Source organism: Microtus ochrogaster, chromosome 5 (genome assembly GCF_000317375.1).
Source record: "Microtus ochrogaster isolate Prairie Vole_2 chromosome 5, MicOch1.0, whole genome shotgun sequence".
In the NCBI taxonomy this organism is placed as follows: domain Eukaryota; kingdom Metazoa; phylum Chordata; class Mammalia; order Rodentia; family Cricetidae; genus Microtus; species Microtus ochrogaster.
The window spans coordinates 81,443,513-81,457,449 of NC_022012.1; the positions used below are offsets into that span (position 1 = coordinate 81,443,513).

The 13,937-nt window shown below is 49.0% G+C and overlaps 2 protein-coding genes across 4 annotated transcripts in view; both read left to right on the plus strand.

Annotated features, from left to right (window-relative positions):
* Positions 1-1,019: 1,019 nt before the first annotated feature.
* Positions 1,020-8,166, plus strand: Qars (glutaminyl-tRNA synthetase). The gene is made up of 24 exons (XM_005347921.2): positions 1,020-1,156; positions 1,348-1,495; positions 1,828-1,937; positions 2,081-2,156; positions 2,377-2,441; positions 3,002-3,055; positions 3,195-3,255; positions 3,589-3,660; positions 3,777-3,862; positions 3,988-4,074; positions 4,867-4,966; positions 5,083-5,161; positions 5,242-5,350; positions 5,449-5,579; positions 5,674-5,766; positions 6,064-6,201; positions 6,288-6,375; positions 6,455-6,598; positions 6,681-6,785; positions 6,941-7,033; positions 7,146-7,273; positions 7,367-7,433; positions 7,505-7,630; positions 8,023-8,166. The coding sequence occupies exons 1-24, from the start codon at positions 1,040-1,042 to the stop codon at positions 8,071-8,073; spliced, it is 2,328 nt and encodes a 775-aa protein (XP_005347978.1). The 5' UTR covers positions 1,020-1,039; the 3' UTR covers positions 8,074-8,166.
* A 982-nt stretch (positions 8,167-9,148) lies between these two features.
* The window catches only part of Qrich1 (glutamine rich 1), a 40,121-nt gene continuing 35,332 nt past the window's right edge, over positions 9,149-13,937 (plus strand). Inside the window, exons 1-2 of one of the 3 annotated variants that reach the window (XM_013346605.2) lie at positions 9,149-9,435; positions 10,883-10,942. The gene's annotated coding sequence lies outside the window, so the exon portion shown is untranslated. Of the gene's footprint in view, positions 9,436-9,722; positions 10,118-10,882; positions 10,943-13,937 lie in introns of those variants that run through there. The other 2 variants (XM_013346606.2, XM_005347923.2) reach the window with 2 other exon arrangements.

Genomic DNA, 13,937 nt, shown 5'->3' on the forward strand with positions numbered 1-13,937 from the left:
AGACAGGGTTTCTCTGTGGTTTTGGAGCCTGTCCTGGAACTAGCTCTTGTAGACCAGGCTGGTCTCGAACTCACAGAGATCCGCCTGCCCCTGCCTCCTGAGTGCTGGGATTAAAGGCGTGCGCCACCACCGCCCGGCCCACCAATGCTCTTTTTAACTGCTGGTACAGTTAAGAATATCCAGCTACCCAAATATCTTTTATTTATTCATTCCTTGATAATTCCATATATGTAAACACTGTATTCTTTTTTGTTTTCTTATTTTTTGAGGCAGTTTTACTATGTAGCCCTGGCTGGCCTTGAACTCACATGCAGTCCACCTGCCTCTGCCTCTGGGATTAAAGATGTATGCAGCCTCTCCCAGCAACAATGTATCCCATTCCCCAGCTCCTCTTATTATCCCTAGGCACCTAATAACCCACTTGATTCAGTCAGTGCTGCCTGTTGGCATGAGATTTTAAAGAAATCACAGAACTTCCTCTGAAGTCGCGCCTGGCCTTTCTCTTTCCTCTTCTTGCCGTGTCCCCGTGGGCATTTAAAACACCAGGTTAATGTGGTCCCAAATAGGCCATTTTACACATTTTCTACAGTGATCTGGACCGGAAAATTCAGGGAATTCATTTTATCATCTGTTTCCATGACAACTCAAAAACTGTGACGTTGAAAAACGCGAATGGAACTCACTTTTGCTCTCCAAGATGGGGTTGAATTCCTAGGGCTGAGGGAGAAGAGGCCAAAGCTGAGTCTGCTTTGTTTTTAAATACTTTCACTCTCCACACCCGAGGCAAATTTTCTAACCCGCTTGGACTCCACCCTGCCAGCGGCCTTAGGGCCAGGGAGGCGGAAACCAACTGGCCGGAAAAGCCTGTTGGGGCACTTGCGGGCTCTAAAACGGCATTGACTCTCTGCCGGGCCCCGCCCCTTTCCTCAAGAAGGCCACCATTGGTTCTCTCCCAGGCTTCTTATTCTGATTGGTCAGTGAGCGAAGGTCGCTGTGCAGATGCGGCCTAAAGTTTCTTTTAGTTTCCGGTGTCTCTGCTATGGCTGCTCCGGATTCCCTGACGCTGTTCACCGGCCTCGGCCTGAGCGAAACCAAGGCGCGGGAGACCCTCAAGAACGCGGCTCTGAGCACTCAGCTGCGGGAGGCGGCGACCCAGGTACGAGTCCCTTTCCCCATGGCCTCAGCTGCCTCCTGTGCTCCAAAGCTACGTGGGGCTGAGTCCAGATCTTGATTTGCTCCAGGTTTCCCGCTGTTGCCTGTGGGGAGAGGAAACTGAGCTTCACAGCAAAGTGGTTCCATCCTAACCCTCTGGGCATGGGTCTCTCCCCCTGATTCCCCTGACTGCAGGCGCAGCGGACTCTGGGCTCTGCCATTGACAAGGCTACCGGAACTCTGCTGTATGGCTTGGCCTCCCGACTCAGGGATACCCGGCGTCTTTCTTTCCTTGTGAGCTATATAACCAATAAGAAGATCCACACTGAGCTCCAGCTGAGCGGTGAGACCCCTGCCTGTCTTACCAGTTCCACCTTCAGTTCCCCCCTTTGCTTTTCCGGTCAAGATCCCCAGTTGCTTTCTGAACATCAGGTTGTGGACAGGCACTGGAGCATGGAGGGGGAGACCTCTGGTATGGCTAGGAGGATTATCACAATGAGAGACCTGCTTCAGAACACGTTTCTCTTCGCTGTGGCCTCGGGGTTCCTTTCCAATGATGCCAGGGCTTAACCTCTTAGGCATCCAAGTAGCCAAAACAGTTGAAGTTTCATGGCATCAGGGGCCCATCCATCCCCTTCTTGGAGCTGAGCTGTCCAATTGACTTTCCCTTTTCAGCTGCGCTTGAGTATGTGCGGAGTCATCCCCTGGATCCCATTGATCCCGAGGACTTCGAGCGGGAATGTGGTGTGGGTGTGGTGGTGACACCAGAACAGATTGAAGAAGCCGTAAGTCCTCAGGCTCCGGATGCTCCTAGTTATGCCCTGGAATGAGTGCCGTAGCTTCTCCACGCAGACCTCGGGCAGGAGTGCAGGTCTCCAGGCTGTTTCTGGAGAGGCATTCCTGAACCATATGGTTTGGCTTTCTGTAGGTGGAGGCCACCATAAACAGGCATCGTTCCCAGCTCCTGGCGGAACGGTACCGTTTCAACATGGGGCTGTTGATGGGTGAGTAGGATTGGGAGCGGCAGTTACTTACAGGTTGACCATCTGGTTGTGCCTTCTGTTTTGGGCATATATGAGAGGGAGGAGGGAATATGAGCAAGGGACTCACTGTAAGTGTCTGGGCCAAGATTCTGATTCCTGTGTCAGCTAGGACTTCCTTGAGGAGAGGGGGAAAGAGTACCCCCTTTTGCCTCCCTGCAGCTTCTTGTGCCCATACTCTTAGGAGAGGCTCGGGCTGCACTCAAATGGGCAGATGGCAAAATGATCAAGCATGAAGTGGATATGCAGGTGGGTACCTCCCTAAGCTGATGCTCGAACCCCACTGAGGGATAAAGGGGAAGGAGACCCTATTCTTAATCTGACAGAGATCATGGAGCCAGTGTGGAGGGGGTAGTACCTGACCTGGGCCTCTGAGTTAGGAGGAATCACTTTCTGTGAAGCTCAGTTTCCTTTTCCCACAAATTGGTGATGTGGCCTTCATCTTGAAATGCTGACAAAGAATCACAATGATGACCAGCTGAGGTAGACTGTTTATCTTGATGCTGGGCCCACACTGTTTCTCTGTAAATGGCAATGTTGGTTACCTGGGCCCAGGATAGGTCCTCAAGAAGAAAAAGGCATTCACATGAGGAAGCTTCATGGGCAGAGGCAGGCATTTTCTGAGTTCGAGGATAGCCTGGTCCACATAGTGAGACCCTATTTCAAATAACAACAAAAGAAACCCATGAGGAGATAAGATGGGATGGGCTAGATGGGCTCTTGTGCTGGCAGAGAGGCAGGAAGGGCTCCTTCAGGAGGCTCTTGAGAGAGGACACTTCTGCCTATGCTTGATTCTGGTATCTGCTCAGGTTCTCCACCTTCTGGGTCCCAAGATGGAAGCTGATCTGGAGAAGAAGCCCAAGGTGAGGCTGGGCGCCCCTCAGAATGCCTGTGATGAAGCAGATATAGAGTGACACCAAGGGCTGGAGAAGAGGGTGTCTGAACCCATTTCCTCAGCAGGGCTCGTCCAGAGAGTCTGATGCAATGCTATCCTTCTCTTAGGTGGCAAAGGCTCGGCTGGAAGTATCAGACCGGAAGACAGCAAAGGATGCGGTGGAGAACGGTGAGAAGCCTGAGGCTCCTGTCAAACCCGTTTCTGCCTTCTGGACATTCTGTCTGAAGGACTGTACAGCACGGCCTCTCAGGCCTTGTCTTACTTAGCCATCTCTCTTTTTTTCTCAAGACTGGGATTCCTGGAGTTTCCTTTATTTCCTTTGTCCCAGACTGGCATTAGGGACCTGAGGAGTTTGGCTCTGTAGCTCTTGTCTCTGGGGACTGGAGAAGAGGACCCTGTTCAGATCTGGTTTCAGGATGTTGACCGCAGCCATAGATATTTTCCTGAGTTGGGCATGGTTGTTATCTCTAGTAGGCAAGGTTCTTGATTTCTTCTCTGCAGGTGAGGTTCCTAGCCAGGCCCTGTCTCTAATGGAACAGCTCCGGGGGGAGGCCCTTAAGTTTCATAAACCAGGTAAGGGGGTACCTTGAAACTCTGGAGTTGACTCGTGATTAGCATTAAAGCCAGGCCTGTAGACTCAGCCTCCTTGGCTAACAGCCTGGGCATCAGATTTGCTCTGATCCTGGCAGGTGAAAACTACAAGACTCCAGGCTATGTGACCACTCCACACACTATGGATCTGCTGCAGCAGCACCTAGAGATCACAGGGGGACAGGTGTGTAGGGTTGTGGCTTGAGTCCCTCATCTCACTGATTACCATGGCCTCCCTAGGAATGGGCATCTGTTTCTGTTGGGTGATCTGAACTCTATTCCCAATAGTGTCCCAATCCCTTCTCTCAGGTACGTACCCGGTTCCCCCCAGAGCCCAATGGAATCCTGCATATCGGACATGCCAAAGCCATCAATTTCAACTTTGGTTATGCTAAGGTAAGTATGTGTCTATGTCCCTGGAAAGTAATATGATCACTGGCTACCCCTGACTGGATTCCAGAAAGATTTCTTTCTTGCCTTTTGTACCTGATGACAGAGACCATAGAGGAAAAACACATGTAACAGGTATCTTCAGAAAATGCTGGGTTCATTGGGGAAAAACTAAAATGATTCTCTAGATAGGGCTTTCCTATATAGCTCTGGCTGACTTAAAATCAGAGATTGCCTGCCTCTGCTTTTCAAGTGCTAGCATATACCACTATATCCTGTGGATGTGAGAGAATTTCTTGAATTCCTTTTATTTAACTTTTAAATTTTTTTTTGCTAGTCATCAAAAGAAGACATTAATTAAAACAAATATTCTTCGGGCTGAGAGGTGGTGGTGCACACCTTTAGTCCCAGCACTCAGGAGGCAGAGGCAGGTGGATCTTTAGTGTGAGGCCAGCCTGGTCTACAGAGTGAGTTCCAGAATAGTCAGGCTACACAGAGAAACTGTCTCATAAAAACGAGTTGTGTGTGTGCACTTGCCTGCACTCGTACGTGCACTCATGCACACTCATGCTATTGCGCATATGTGGATGTCAAAAACTGAGTTGGTTCTTTCCACCATAATTTTTCAGATCAAACTCAGGTCCTAAGGCGTGTGTAGCAGCTGCTTCTGGCTGCTGCTGTCTCGCTGGGGTAGTTAACGTCTGATAAGCTTGAGCTCTGAAAGTGTCTGAGTTGGATGATGTGGCCCGAAGGGGCTTATGGGTATGTGGGACGTCACAGGTGCTCCAACTCTTCTAGGCCAACAATGGTATCTGTTTTCTGCGCTTTGATGATACCAACCCTGAGAAAGAAGAAGCAAAATTCTTCACTGCAATTTATGACATGGTGACCTGGCTGGGTAGGGATTGGGTGAGGCCTGGGCAGGGCTGGTGGTGAGTGGACCTCTTTGTGGGTCATGGCTTTGCCAGTTAGTATTTCTTGCTGGCTCTTCACATTATGTCTCTACTGCCTCAGGTTACACACCTTACAAAGTGACATATGCCTCTGACTATTTTGACCAGCTGTATGCCTGGGCTGTGGAACTCATCCGCAGGTAAGGCCAGGCCCATCATGTTGAACCAGGTAAACTGACCAGGTCATGGACCACCTGCACATTCATATCCCTTTTCACAGGGGTCAAGCTTATGTGTGTCACCAGAGAGTGGAGGAGCTCAAGGGCCACAACTCTTTGCCTTCACCATGGAGGGAGCGGCCTGTTGAGGAATCGCTGCTGCTCTTTGAGGTGGCATCCCAGAAGGACAGCTTGGTTTGGCAAGGCCATTGTGCTAAGGATGAGATGTTTCTGTGTGTAGAGGTAGTTTGAGCTCTTGTTTTCCTCAGGCAATGCGCAAGGGCAAGTTCGCAGAGGGTGAGGCCACACTTCGAATGAAGCTGGTGATGGAGGATGGCAAGATGGATCCTGTGGCCTACCGAGTCAAGTATACACCACACCATCGGACAGGGGACAAATGGTACATATTGGCATGGGGAGGGGTGGATTAGGGAAGAGCCAGTGGGATAGGGCAGAGGGGACGGGTTAGTGGATCTGCTGTCTATGTCCCACAGGTGCATCTATCCCACCTATGACTATACACACTGTCTTTGTGACTCCATTGAGCACATCACCCACTCATTGTGTACCAAGGAATTCCAGGCTCGGTGAGGAGGCTGAGCTTATGGGATGGGTAGGGTAAGGGGATTCCTTTTTTGTTTAGAGTGTGTAAATGCATGCAAGTGGGTGTGCGGGTGCCACAGCACGTGTGTTGAGATCAAAGGACAGTTGTCAGAGTCAGCTCTCTCTCTGCACTAAGTAGGTTCCAGGGAGACAACTCGGTTCTTCAGACTTGGCATTAAGTACCTTTACCTGCTGAACCCTCTCAATGGCTTCTAGTGCCTTTTCCCTGATCTCTCCCTGGCCCCACAGTGGCCAGGTCTAACCTTATCCTTCCATCCTAGACGGTCTTCCTACTTTTGGTTATGTAATGCGCTGGATGTCTATTGCCCTGTTCAGTGGGAATATGGCCGTCTCAACTTGCACTATGCTGTTGTCTCAAAGCGGAAGATTCTCCAGCTTGTAGCAGCTGGTGCCGTTCGGTAGGTATTGGAGCTGGGTTCACCAGAGGTGTAGTACCAGTGGCTTGTGCTGTTTTAAGGTCTTCTGACTATCATCGTATTCACAGGGACTGGGACGACCCACGGCTCTTCACACTTACAGCCCTACGACGACGGGGTTTTCCACCTGAGGCCATCAACAACTTCTGTGCTCGGGTATGATCCAGTGGATTGAGTGGGTAGAAACAGCCTAAGTGTGGCTTTGTGGCTGTAGCTACAACTGTTTTCCTGACAGGTGGGAGTTACAGTGGCACAGACCACAATGGAACCACATCTTCTGGAAGCCTGCGTGCGTGATGTGCTAAATGATACAGCTCCACGAGCCATGGCTGTGTTAGAGCCACTAAAAGTTGTCATCACTAACTTTCCTGCTCCCAAGGTGGGCCTATCTCCCAGTGTGTGCGCGAGTACATGGGGATCCTAGTATCTGGCCTGACAGAGATCCCTATCTCCTGATACAGCCTTTGGACATCCAAGTGCCAGACTTCCCAGCTGATGAGACCAAGGGCTTCCATCAGGTTCCTTTTGCTTCCACTGTCTTCATTGAGAGAACTGACTTTAAGGAGGTAAATGGGGGTCTTGTAGTATCCTCATCCCTTCTCTAAGTCCATTTCTTTCCTGCTTTACCATGAACCAATCCTTGATAAACATGGGGTTGGGAGAAGCCCTGTACTCGCATGATGCTTGCAGCTCCTGTAACTTCTATGATTCTTTTTTCTAGGAGTCAGAGCCAGGCTATAAGCGCCTGGCCTGTGGCCAGCCTGTGGGCCTGAGACATACTGGCTATGTCATCGAACTGCAGCATGTTGTCAAGGTAAGAAGCAGCTGCAGTCTTTGCGGATATTGCCTACTAGGGTCAAGCTTTGTGTGTAGCCAGCGGTCTTTGTGATGGTTCCCTGGTCTGATTGCATCTCCCTCACTTCTAGGGCTCTAGTGGCTGTGTGGAGTACTTGGAGGTGACCTGTAGAAGAGCTGATTCTGGAGAGAAGCCCAAGGCCTTTATTCACTGGGTGTCACAGCCTCTGCTGTGTGAGATTCGCCTCTATGAGCGACTGTGAGTGAACATAACTGGCATTGGGGCAGTCACAAGAAGGGAACTGCATGTTGTGGCTCTCTAGCTCAGGCCTGATTTTCACTCTGGCCACAGATTCCAGCACAAGAACCCCGAAGACCCTGTTGAAGTGCCTGGTGGCTTCCTAAGTGACCTGAACCCGGTAGGCTCATGGAGTGGGAGCTGAGTGGTGGGCCTCCCGGCTGTACAGCTACTTCAATTCTCTGTCTGCAGGCCTCACTACAAGTGGTGGAAGGCGCGTTAGTGGACTGCTCCGTGGCTTTGGCAAAGCCCTTTGACAAGTTCCAGTTTGAGCGCCTCGGATACTTCTCTGTTGATCCAGATAGCCAACAAGGACAGGTGCTTACCTTTACCCACAGTACCTTTACCACTGCAGTACTGATGGTGGCAGCTGTTCACTGTAATAAACACTCCCTACATTATCTTAGCCTTCACCGGTTAAGGGAGGGGTATTTATGTGTTACTTTTGAGGAAACTGATTTTAGAGGGTTAGGTCCAAGCACAAAATTTAATAGGGATCCTGACCTTTTTACTCTTCAAAGTAGCATGCATGCTTAGAGGTTATCATAATCCTCATGAGTCTAAGGCACAGCAGCAGCACAGTTATTATTTAGCCCCGTATCCAATATTGCAGAGTTATTGATGTTCTGTCCCTTGAGACATCACTTCCTTGGAGGAGGAAGAGTAAGAGGCCTGCTTCTGGGCTGTTGGTCATTTTTCTTGCCTTTCAGCTTGTCTTCAACCGAACTGTCACACTGAAGGAAGATCCAGGAAAGGTGTGAACTGAAAACATGTGGACCTACCTCATCCTGGGGGTTAGGGGTGCCCTCACCACCCCGTACTCCATTTCAATAAAGAGTAACTAAATCTCTGGAGTCCATGTGTTGTTTGCCTTTCTAGTATTTGAGGCCTCTGGAGACATGCTTTGTGAACTGCTGGTGGTGGTGCTTACATACGCAATCTGAAGAACGGGCTTCCCCAGGACAGAGGGAGTGCCAGAACCGCTAGTTCTCAAAGACAGGTGCATGGCGGGGATTAGGTCTGCACTTTGTTAGGTCTGCACTTTGTATGAGAAACCTGAGGGCCCCCGGAAATGCTGCTCCAGTTATCAGCCGGAGGGAGGGCTTCAGGTTTGTCTGGAGCCAGGCAGATCAACAGAATGATCATTCAGAAAAAAACCCTGTCTCCTGCACAAACAGAGTGAGATAAAGCGGCCTTTCAAGCTTAGAAACCCCAGAAGTCTCCCTGGATGCCTCTACAAACTGAGGCTCCTGATCCAGCTGCAGTTTAGGTTGGATCCCATCTCAGAAAAGGACCTCGGAGGGGTCTGAAGACTCGAAAGTTTGCCAGGACAGGAACAAGTGCAATAGGCAGAAAGACTCACCCAGAGGCTGATTGCTCTCTGGGTTGCTGTCAGTTGCTGGGGAGGCTGTAGGTGAATGCCTGCAGCTTTAACGCCTTCCACATTTTCCCTGTATACAAACACTAGGCTACCCAAGGCCCGCTTTAAGGTGGACCTGACTCTGGTAAACTGATCTCAGATGGCAGCTGACGGTGAGAGTTCCCAAGCTGTTTTCTCTAGAGTACCCGCAGCCCCGAGCATTTCCCAGGGGCGGTACAACTGTTAAAGCTGAGCCCAGTTAAGGGGTTTGTGGGGCCACCTTAACCACGATGCCGAGGTAGGCCGGGCCACGCCTCGCGAGGAGTTGAGCAGGCAAGGGGAGGCGCAAGCGGGACGCCGTAGGTGGGTTCAAGAAGCACGCTTCCAGACCCCGGGCAGGAGCAAAATAACCCCGGGTATCGAACCCCAGGCCTAAGCTCCTCCCCTCATGGAGGGGCGTCCGTGGGCGTGGAGCTCCTTTCAACAACCAGGGACCCACTCTCAGTCCCACCGATCTCCCTCTCACTCAGAAGCGTTCCCTTTAAGTCTGACCGGCAGCTCTCGCGGGATCCGCTGCTTCCATTCTCGCGAGAGGTGTACTCAGCTCCCATTGGTTGTGAGGGTTGAATGTAAGATGGCGCCCAGGGAGCTGTGAGGAGAAAATCCTGTCGGTCTTGGATTAGCGACGGCAGAACCGAGGCCCCGGGCGGTGAAGCGGGGCCGGAGGGTAGAGCAGAGGCAGCGGCGGCGGTGGCGTCGCCGGGTGAGGGCTCTGGTGGTGGCGGGAACGCAGCCAGGCTGTGGCACTGGGGCAGCAGGCCCACACCACACAACGGCAGGCGGGGGCGGGCGGGCCGCCGCCGCTGGGCCCCAGCGACCTCGGGACGGCCAGGGAACGGAGACTGGCCCTCGGCTCGCGCGCCTCCGCCCCGCCGGTGGGGGAGGGGCGGGCCCGGGCTCTGGGTGGGCGCGGCGCAGGGGCGCGCGCCTCGGGGCGCGCGCGCACGAGCCTGTTTTTTGCGCGCGGTAACGCGCGCGCTGTGCGGTCCTCCCATTGCGCGTCTCCGCTCGACGTGCGCGTCCCCGTTGGCTCTCAGCTGTGGCCCGTGGAATAGAGCGGCTTCCGGGGCGCGCGCCTCTCCGCGACCCCCCCGGTTGTGCGGCGCGCGCCTTGCTGTTGGTTGGTCGCGCCGTCCCGAGTGCGCGCAGGACGCCCCCTCCGAGCGGAGGGCCGGCAGCCTGGCGGACGAGCGACTCGCTGCGTGGGGAACGTGGAGGGTTGGGCCCTTCCTGCTCTGGTGACGTCCGGGGCAGCGGTGGCCTAGGTCCGCAGAGAAACCTAGCGGCTTTGCTGTCTGGCTTGCGGCTCCGTTCCTCTGCGAGGCAGACAAGATTGCTCGTACTAACTGAAGAATGCTGTCATTTAAGGGAGGCCCACGTACTGGGTGGGTGCTTGGGGAGGGTGCTACCCTGCTTCGGAAACGGAGTCCTATTGGCCAGAGAGGGCATTGGGTCCCCTTGGGTTTTTTCACCTTGTACTGCTGCTTTGTGACGAGGAGAGAAGGTTAATTTAACACTGCAAGGCCCTTCGTTAGTGCCTGCTTTTTCTTCTATGAGAAATCAATTCGTCCATAAGCGCAGTTGATACACGTCACCTCTGTGCGCTCCGGAAAGAGATCCTCTAATGTGTGTGGTACCAAACTCTCCAAGCTTTAAAATTCCGCTTTAAATCCTTAAATGCTGCTCCTCCCCCCACACCCCCGCATGGGTGGGAGGGGCTTGCTTTTCTGTTCCGAATAAGGGCCGGTTCTTAACGTTGATAAACTTGATCAATGATTTGCCTTTTTTCTTTGTATTTTCTAAAGTATCCAGCAGAAATTTCTAAAATCTTACCCAGTCACTACAGAAATCAAGTGACTTAAGTCCTTCCCAGTTTTTTTTTTTTTTTTTTGGTCCCAGCACCATGATCTGGTGTCAAGGAAATCTAGGTTTGTGAAAGAGAAATGTGGAAAAATATGCATCTCTTTTTTCTAGCACAAAACATCTAGTTTATTATACAGTTTGATCCACTAAGCGTGAAGAAAAACAAGCTAAAAGTAATCAAATTTGGTAGTAATGTTTCTTTTTAATAAACTATTTTTTTAAGAACAAAATTAAAACTTAAAAAGAGGCTGAGGATGGAAGGAACTTCTTTGTTCTATCTTCTTCAGAATGTTAGAAGTCTTAAGAACTCAGGACAAGCAGCAGACATACATGCAACATGGTGACTGGTGAGTTAAAATCATTCATATGCTGGAAGTATGTGTGCAGTCCGTTACCCCCATCCCCTTGATGATACTGAAACTACAAATCCTGTCATTCATTCTCGGTGTTGTCCGCTAGAAACCGCAAGCTGCTAGAAAACAGATGTGGGAAACTGTTCCTTGGACAGTGGTCCTTTAAAATCTACGTCAACTGAACATGCAGGATTACATTGCAAAGCATCAACTAAGAACCTAAATGGTTGAAAAGAAAAGAAAAAAAAACAAGTGAGGTTTTTTTGAGAATGTAGTTATAAACTTTTTATACCTTTTAAGCTTGCTTATTCTGGATTATCTACATTTTTTTCAAACATGTTTCCATGAACTAATATTTACCTGATAACTTTTAGTTCTCTGGGATAAGCTTTTATACTTCTCCAAGAACTTAAACAGTTCCATATCTCCTTGCAAAAGCTAGTGTTGATGTTGTGTCTCCAAACTAAAACTCGAAAAGTTGTTGAATTTTACTGTGAATTTGAGTTGGTTGAAAAAACAGAAACAAATAAATCAAAGCCCCTTTAGGGACTTTGGGTGTGGCTGTCCTCTTTTATAACAGCTACAGAATCAAGGATATTTTCCCGTAAGCTTGCATGCTTAGTCAGTAGTGGTTTGTGCTTGATGTGCCATGCTTCTCACTCCTCTGCTTTATCTGTGAGTATCTGTTTCTGAGTTGGCCTCAGAATGAGGTGTTACACGAACACCTTTTCTTTGCTTGCCTGCATTTAGTTCCAGGTGTAAGTCCTCTGAGCTTCAGTATTTTCCCCTCTAATATTTGATTATGATTTCTGTTTTTAGCAGGTTTTTGTTTGTTTTTGTTACTTGGTGCAGAGGATTGATCCTAGAGTTTTGCACATGCTAAGCATGCACTTCACCACTAAGTGACTTCTCCAGCCCTGAGTTGTGATTTGTTGTATTAAACTGACTTGGCTGCATGAAGAAAAAGATGTATATTTTTGCTTTCTTCAATGGGGGAAAGGAATGGTTCTTTGGACCCACTTAGAAGGCTGATCTTTTTGAGATGGGTTTTAGGAATTTTGGGTTGGCTTGTTGCTGTGGAACATGATCTTGAACTTCTGATCCTCTTGCCTCTGCCTCCCAGGTGCTGAGATTATAAATATGCTGCCAACAAACTGATTCTGTGTGGATGGGAGATCAAACCATGGGCTTTGTACATGCTAGACAAGCACACTACAGCACCCTCCCTTAAGGTTGTAGACACTGTTTACAGATCAGATTAGTGTAACTACATCTAAGAAATAGAATGCCGTCATCCCTGATCTGTTCCTCCTCATAGCATCTCAGTTCTTGGAGATAACTTTATTTTTTAATGTGTATGGGTGTTTAGTCTGCATATATGTCATGCACTGTGTGTATGCGGTACCCTCAGAACCAGAATAGGGTAGGGTGTTTGATCGCCTGGGCCTGGAGTTAGAGACAATTGTGAGCTGCTATTGGGGTGCCAGGAATCAAACCCAGGGCCTCTGGAAGAGCAGCCAGTGTGCTTAACTACTGCTAAACCAATTCTTCAGCTTGATAATCTTGTCTTTTGTCTTTATATTTACCATCTCTGTATTCATAAACATAGTGTTTTTTTTCTTTTTTTCAATCCGTACGTACACAGGCAGTCTTGCTTTATGATGATTATTGTTGTTTTCGAGACAGGATCTCACTATGCACCTTTGGCTGTTCTGCAGTGTTTACCATGTAGACCAGGCTGGCTCTGAACTCACAGAGATCCACCTGTCTCATCTCTGCCTCCCAAGCTTACTTTATTACTGTCTTCTGCTTGATGTCCGTTTCTGTATTATTCTGTTGATATTCCATAATTTTCTATCCCATGCTAGTAAACATTTAAATTGCTTCTAGTTTATAGATATCAGTGCTACTATTTTCAACTTTACTAGTCAATTTACAGCTTATCAGTATTTGATAAAAAATACGAATTTTAAATTCTTAGTTGACTATGTGTTGATTTTTTTTATTCTTTATTTTATTATTATTATTATTTTTTTTTCGAGACAGGGTTTCTCTGTAGCTTTGGAGTCAGTCCTGGAGCTAGCTCTTTTAGACCAGGCTGGCCTTGAACTCACAGAGATCCGGCAGAGCCACCCTCTGCCCCCGAGCGTATGCTGGGATCAAAGGTGTGCGCCACCACAGCCTGGGCAAATCTGGGATTTCTAAGAAAAGGCATGGGATGAATGAGTGGCCCCAGGCAATAATTTCTTTGACAAACTTTATAGTGGGTTAGTATCTGTAAGAATAGAAGTAGGAATCCAGGCAGAGGTAGTGGCGCACACCTTTAATCCCAGCACTCAGGAGGCAGAGGCAGGCAGATCTCTGTGAGTTTGAGGCCAGCCTGGTCTACAGAGCTAGTTCCAGGACAGGCTCCAAAGTTACAGAGAAACCGTTTCTTGAAAAAAACAAAATTCAAAAACCCCAAAAAACAAAAAAAGAAGTAGGTTTTCCATTTTGCTTCCTTGACAGTTTCTGTTTACCTTATTTAGATCAAATATGGATAACTTCTTAAAATTAGTCTTCTTTTAACATATGAAAATGTAGTTTTTAAATCAGATTAAGCTATGAGAACCATTCTTATAGTCTACATTCTTAGAGTAGGTATTTGAGAGAGGTTTGGGTCTCAAAAAAGAGGCAAGACTGAGGGAACTTGGGTTGTCTTCTCATAGAAATATAAAACCTCAAAAAAAACATGACTAATCCAAAGGTAATGAGTTATCTTGATTGTTACAGTCAGTCACTGATTGAACTCCTTGTTATACACACCCAATTCCCCACTCACCCCCATTCCGCCTATTTCTGTACTTGACCAGTCAAACAAGCAAACAAACCTTAGGACTCCTAGGCAGAAATAAGTGACTCAAGAAGGGGTGAGTATGGTGAGTACCAGAATCTTCTCTCTCTCTCTCTCTCTCTCTCTCTCTCTCTCTCTCTCTCTCTCTCTCTCTCT

Bases quoted from the DNA above. Each gene is read 5' to 3' on its own strand.
- Qars (XM_005347921.2), top strand. From the start codon at position 1,040: ATGGCTGCTCCGGATTCCCTGACGCTGTTCACCGGCCTCGGCCTGAGC. The intron at 3,056-3,194 runs GTGAGGCTGGGC...TCCTTCTCTTAG, and splicing joins ATCTGGAGAAGAAGCCCAAG to GTGGCAAAGGCTCGGCTGGA. The intron at 7,434-7,504 runs GTAGGCTCATGG...CTCTGTCTGCAG, and splicing joins TCCTAAGTGACCTGAACCCG to GCCTCACTACAAGTGGTGGA.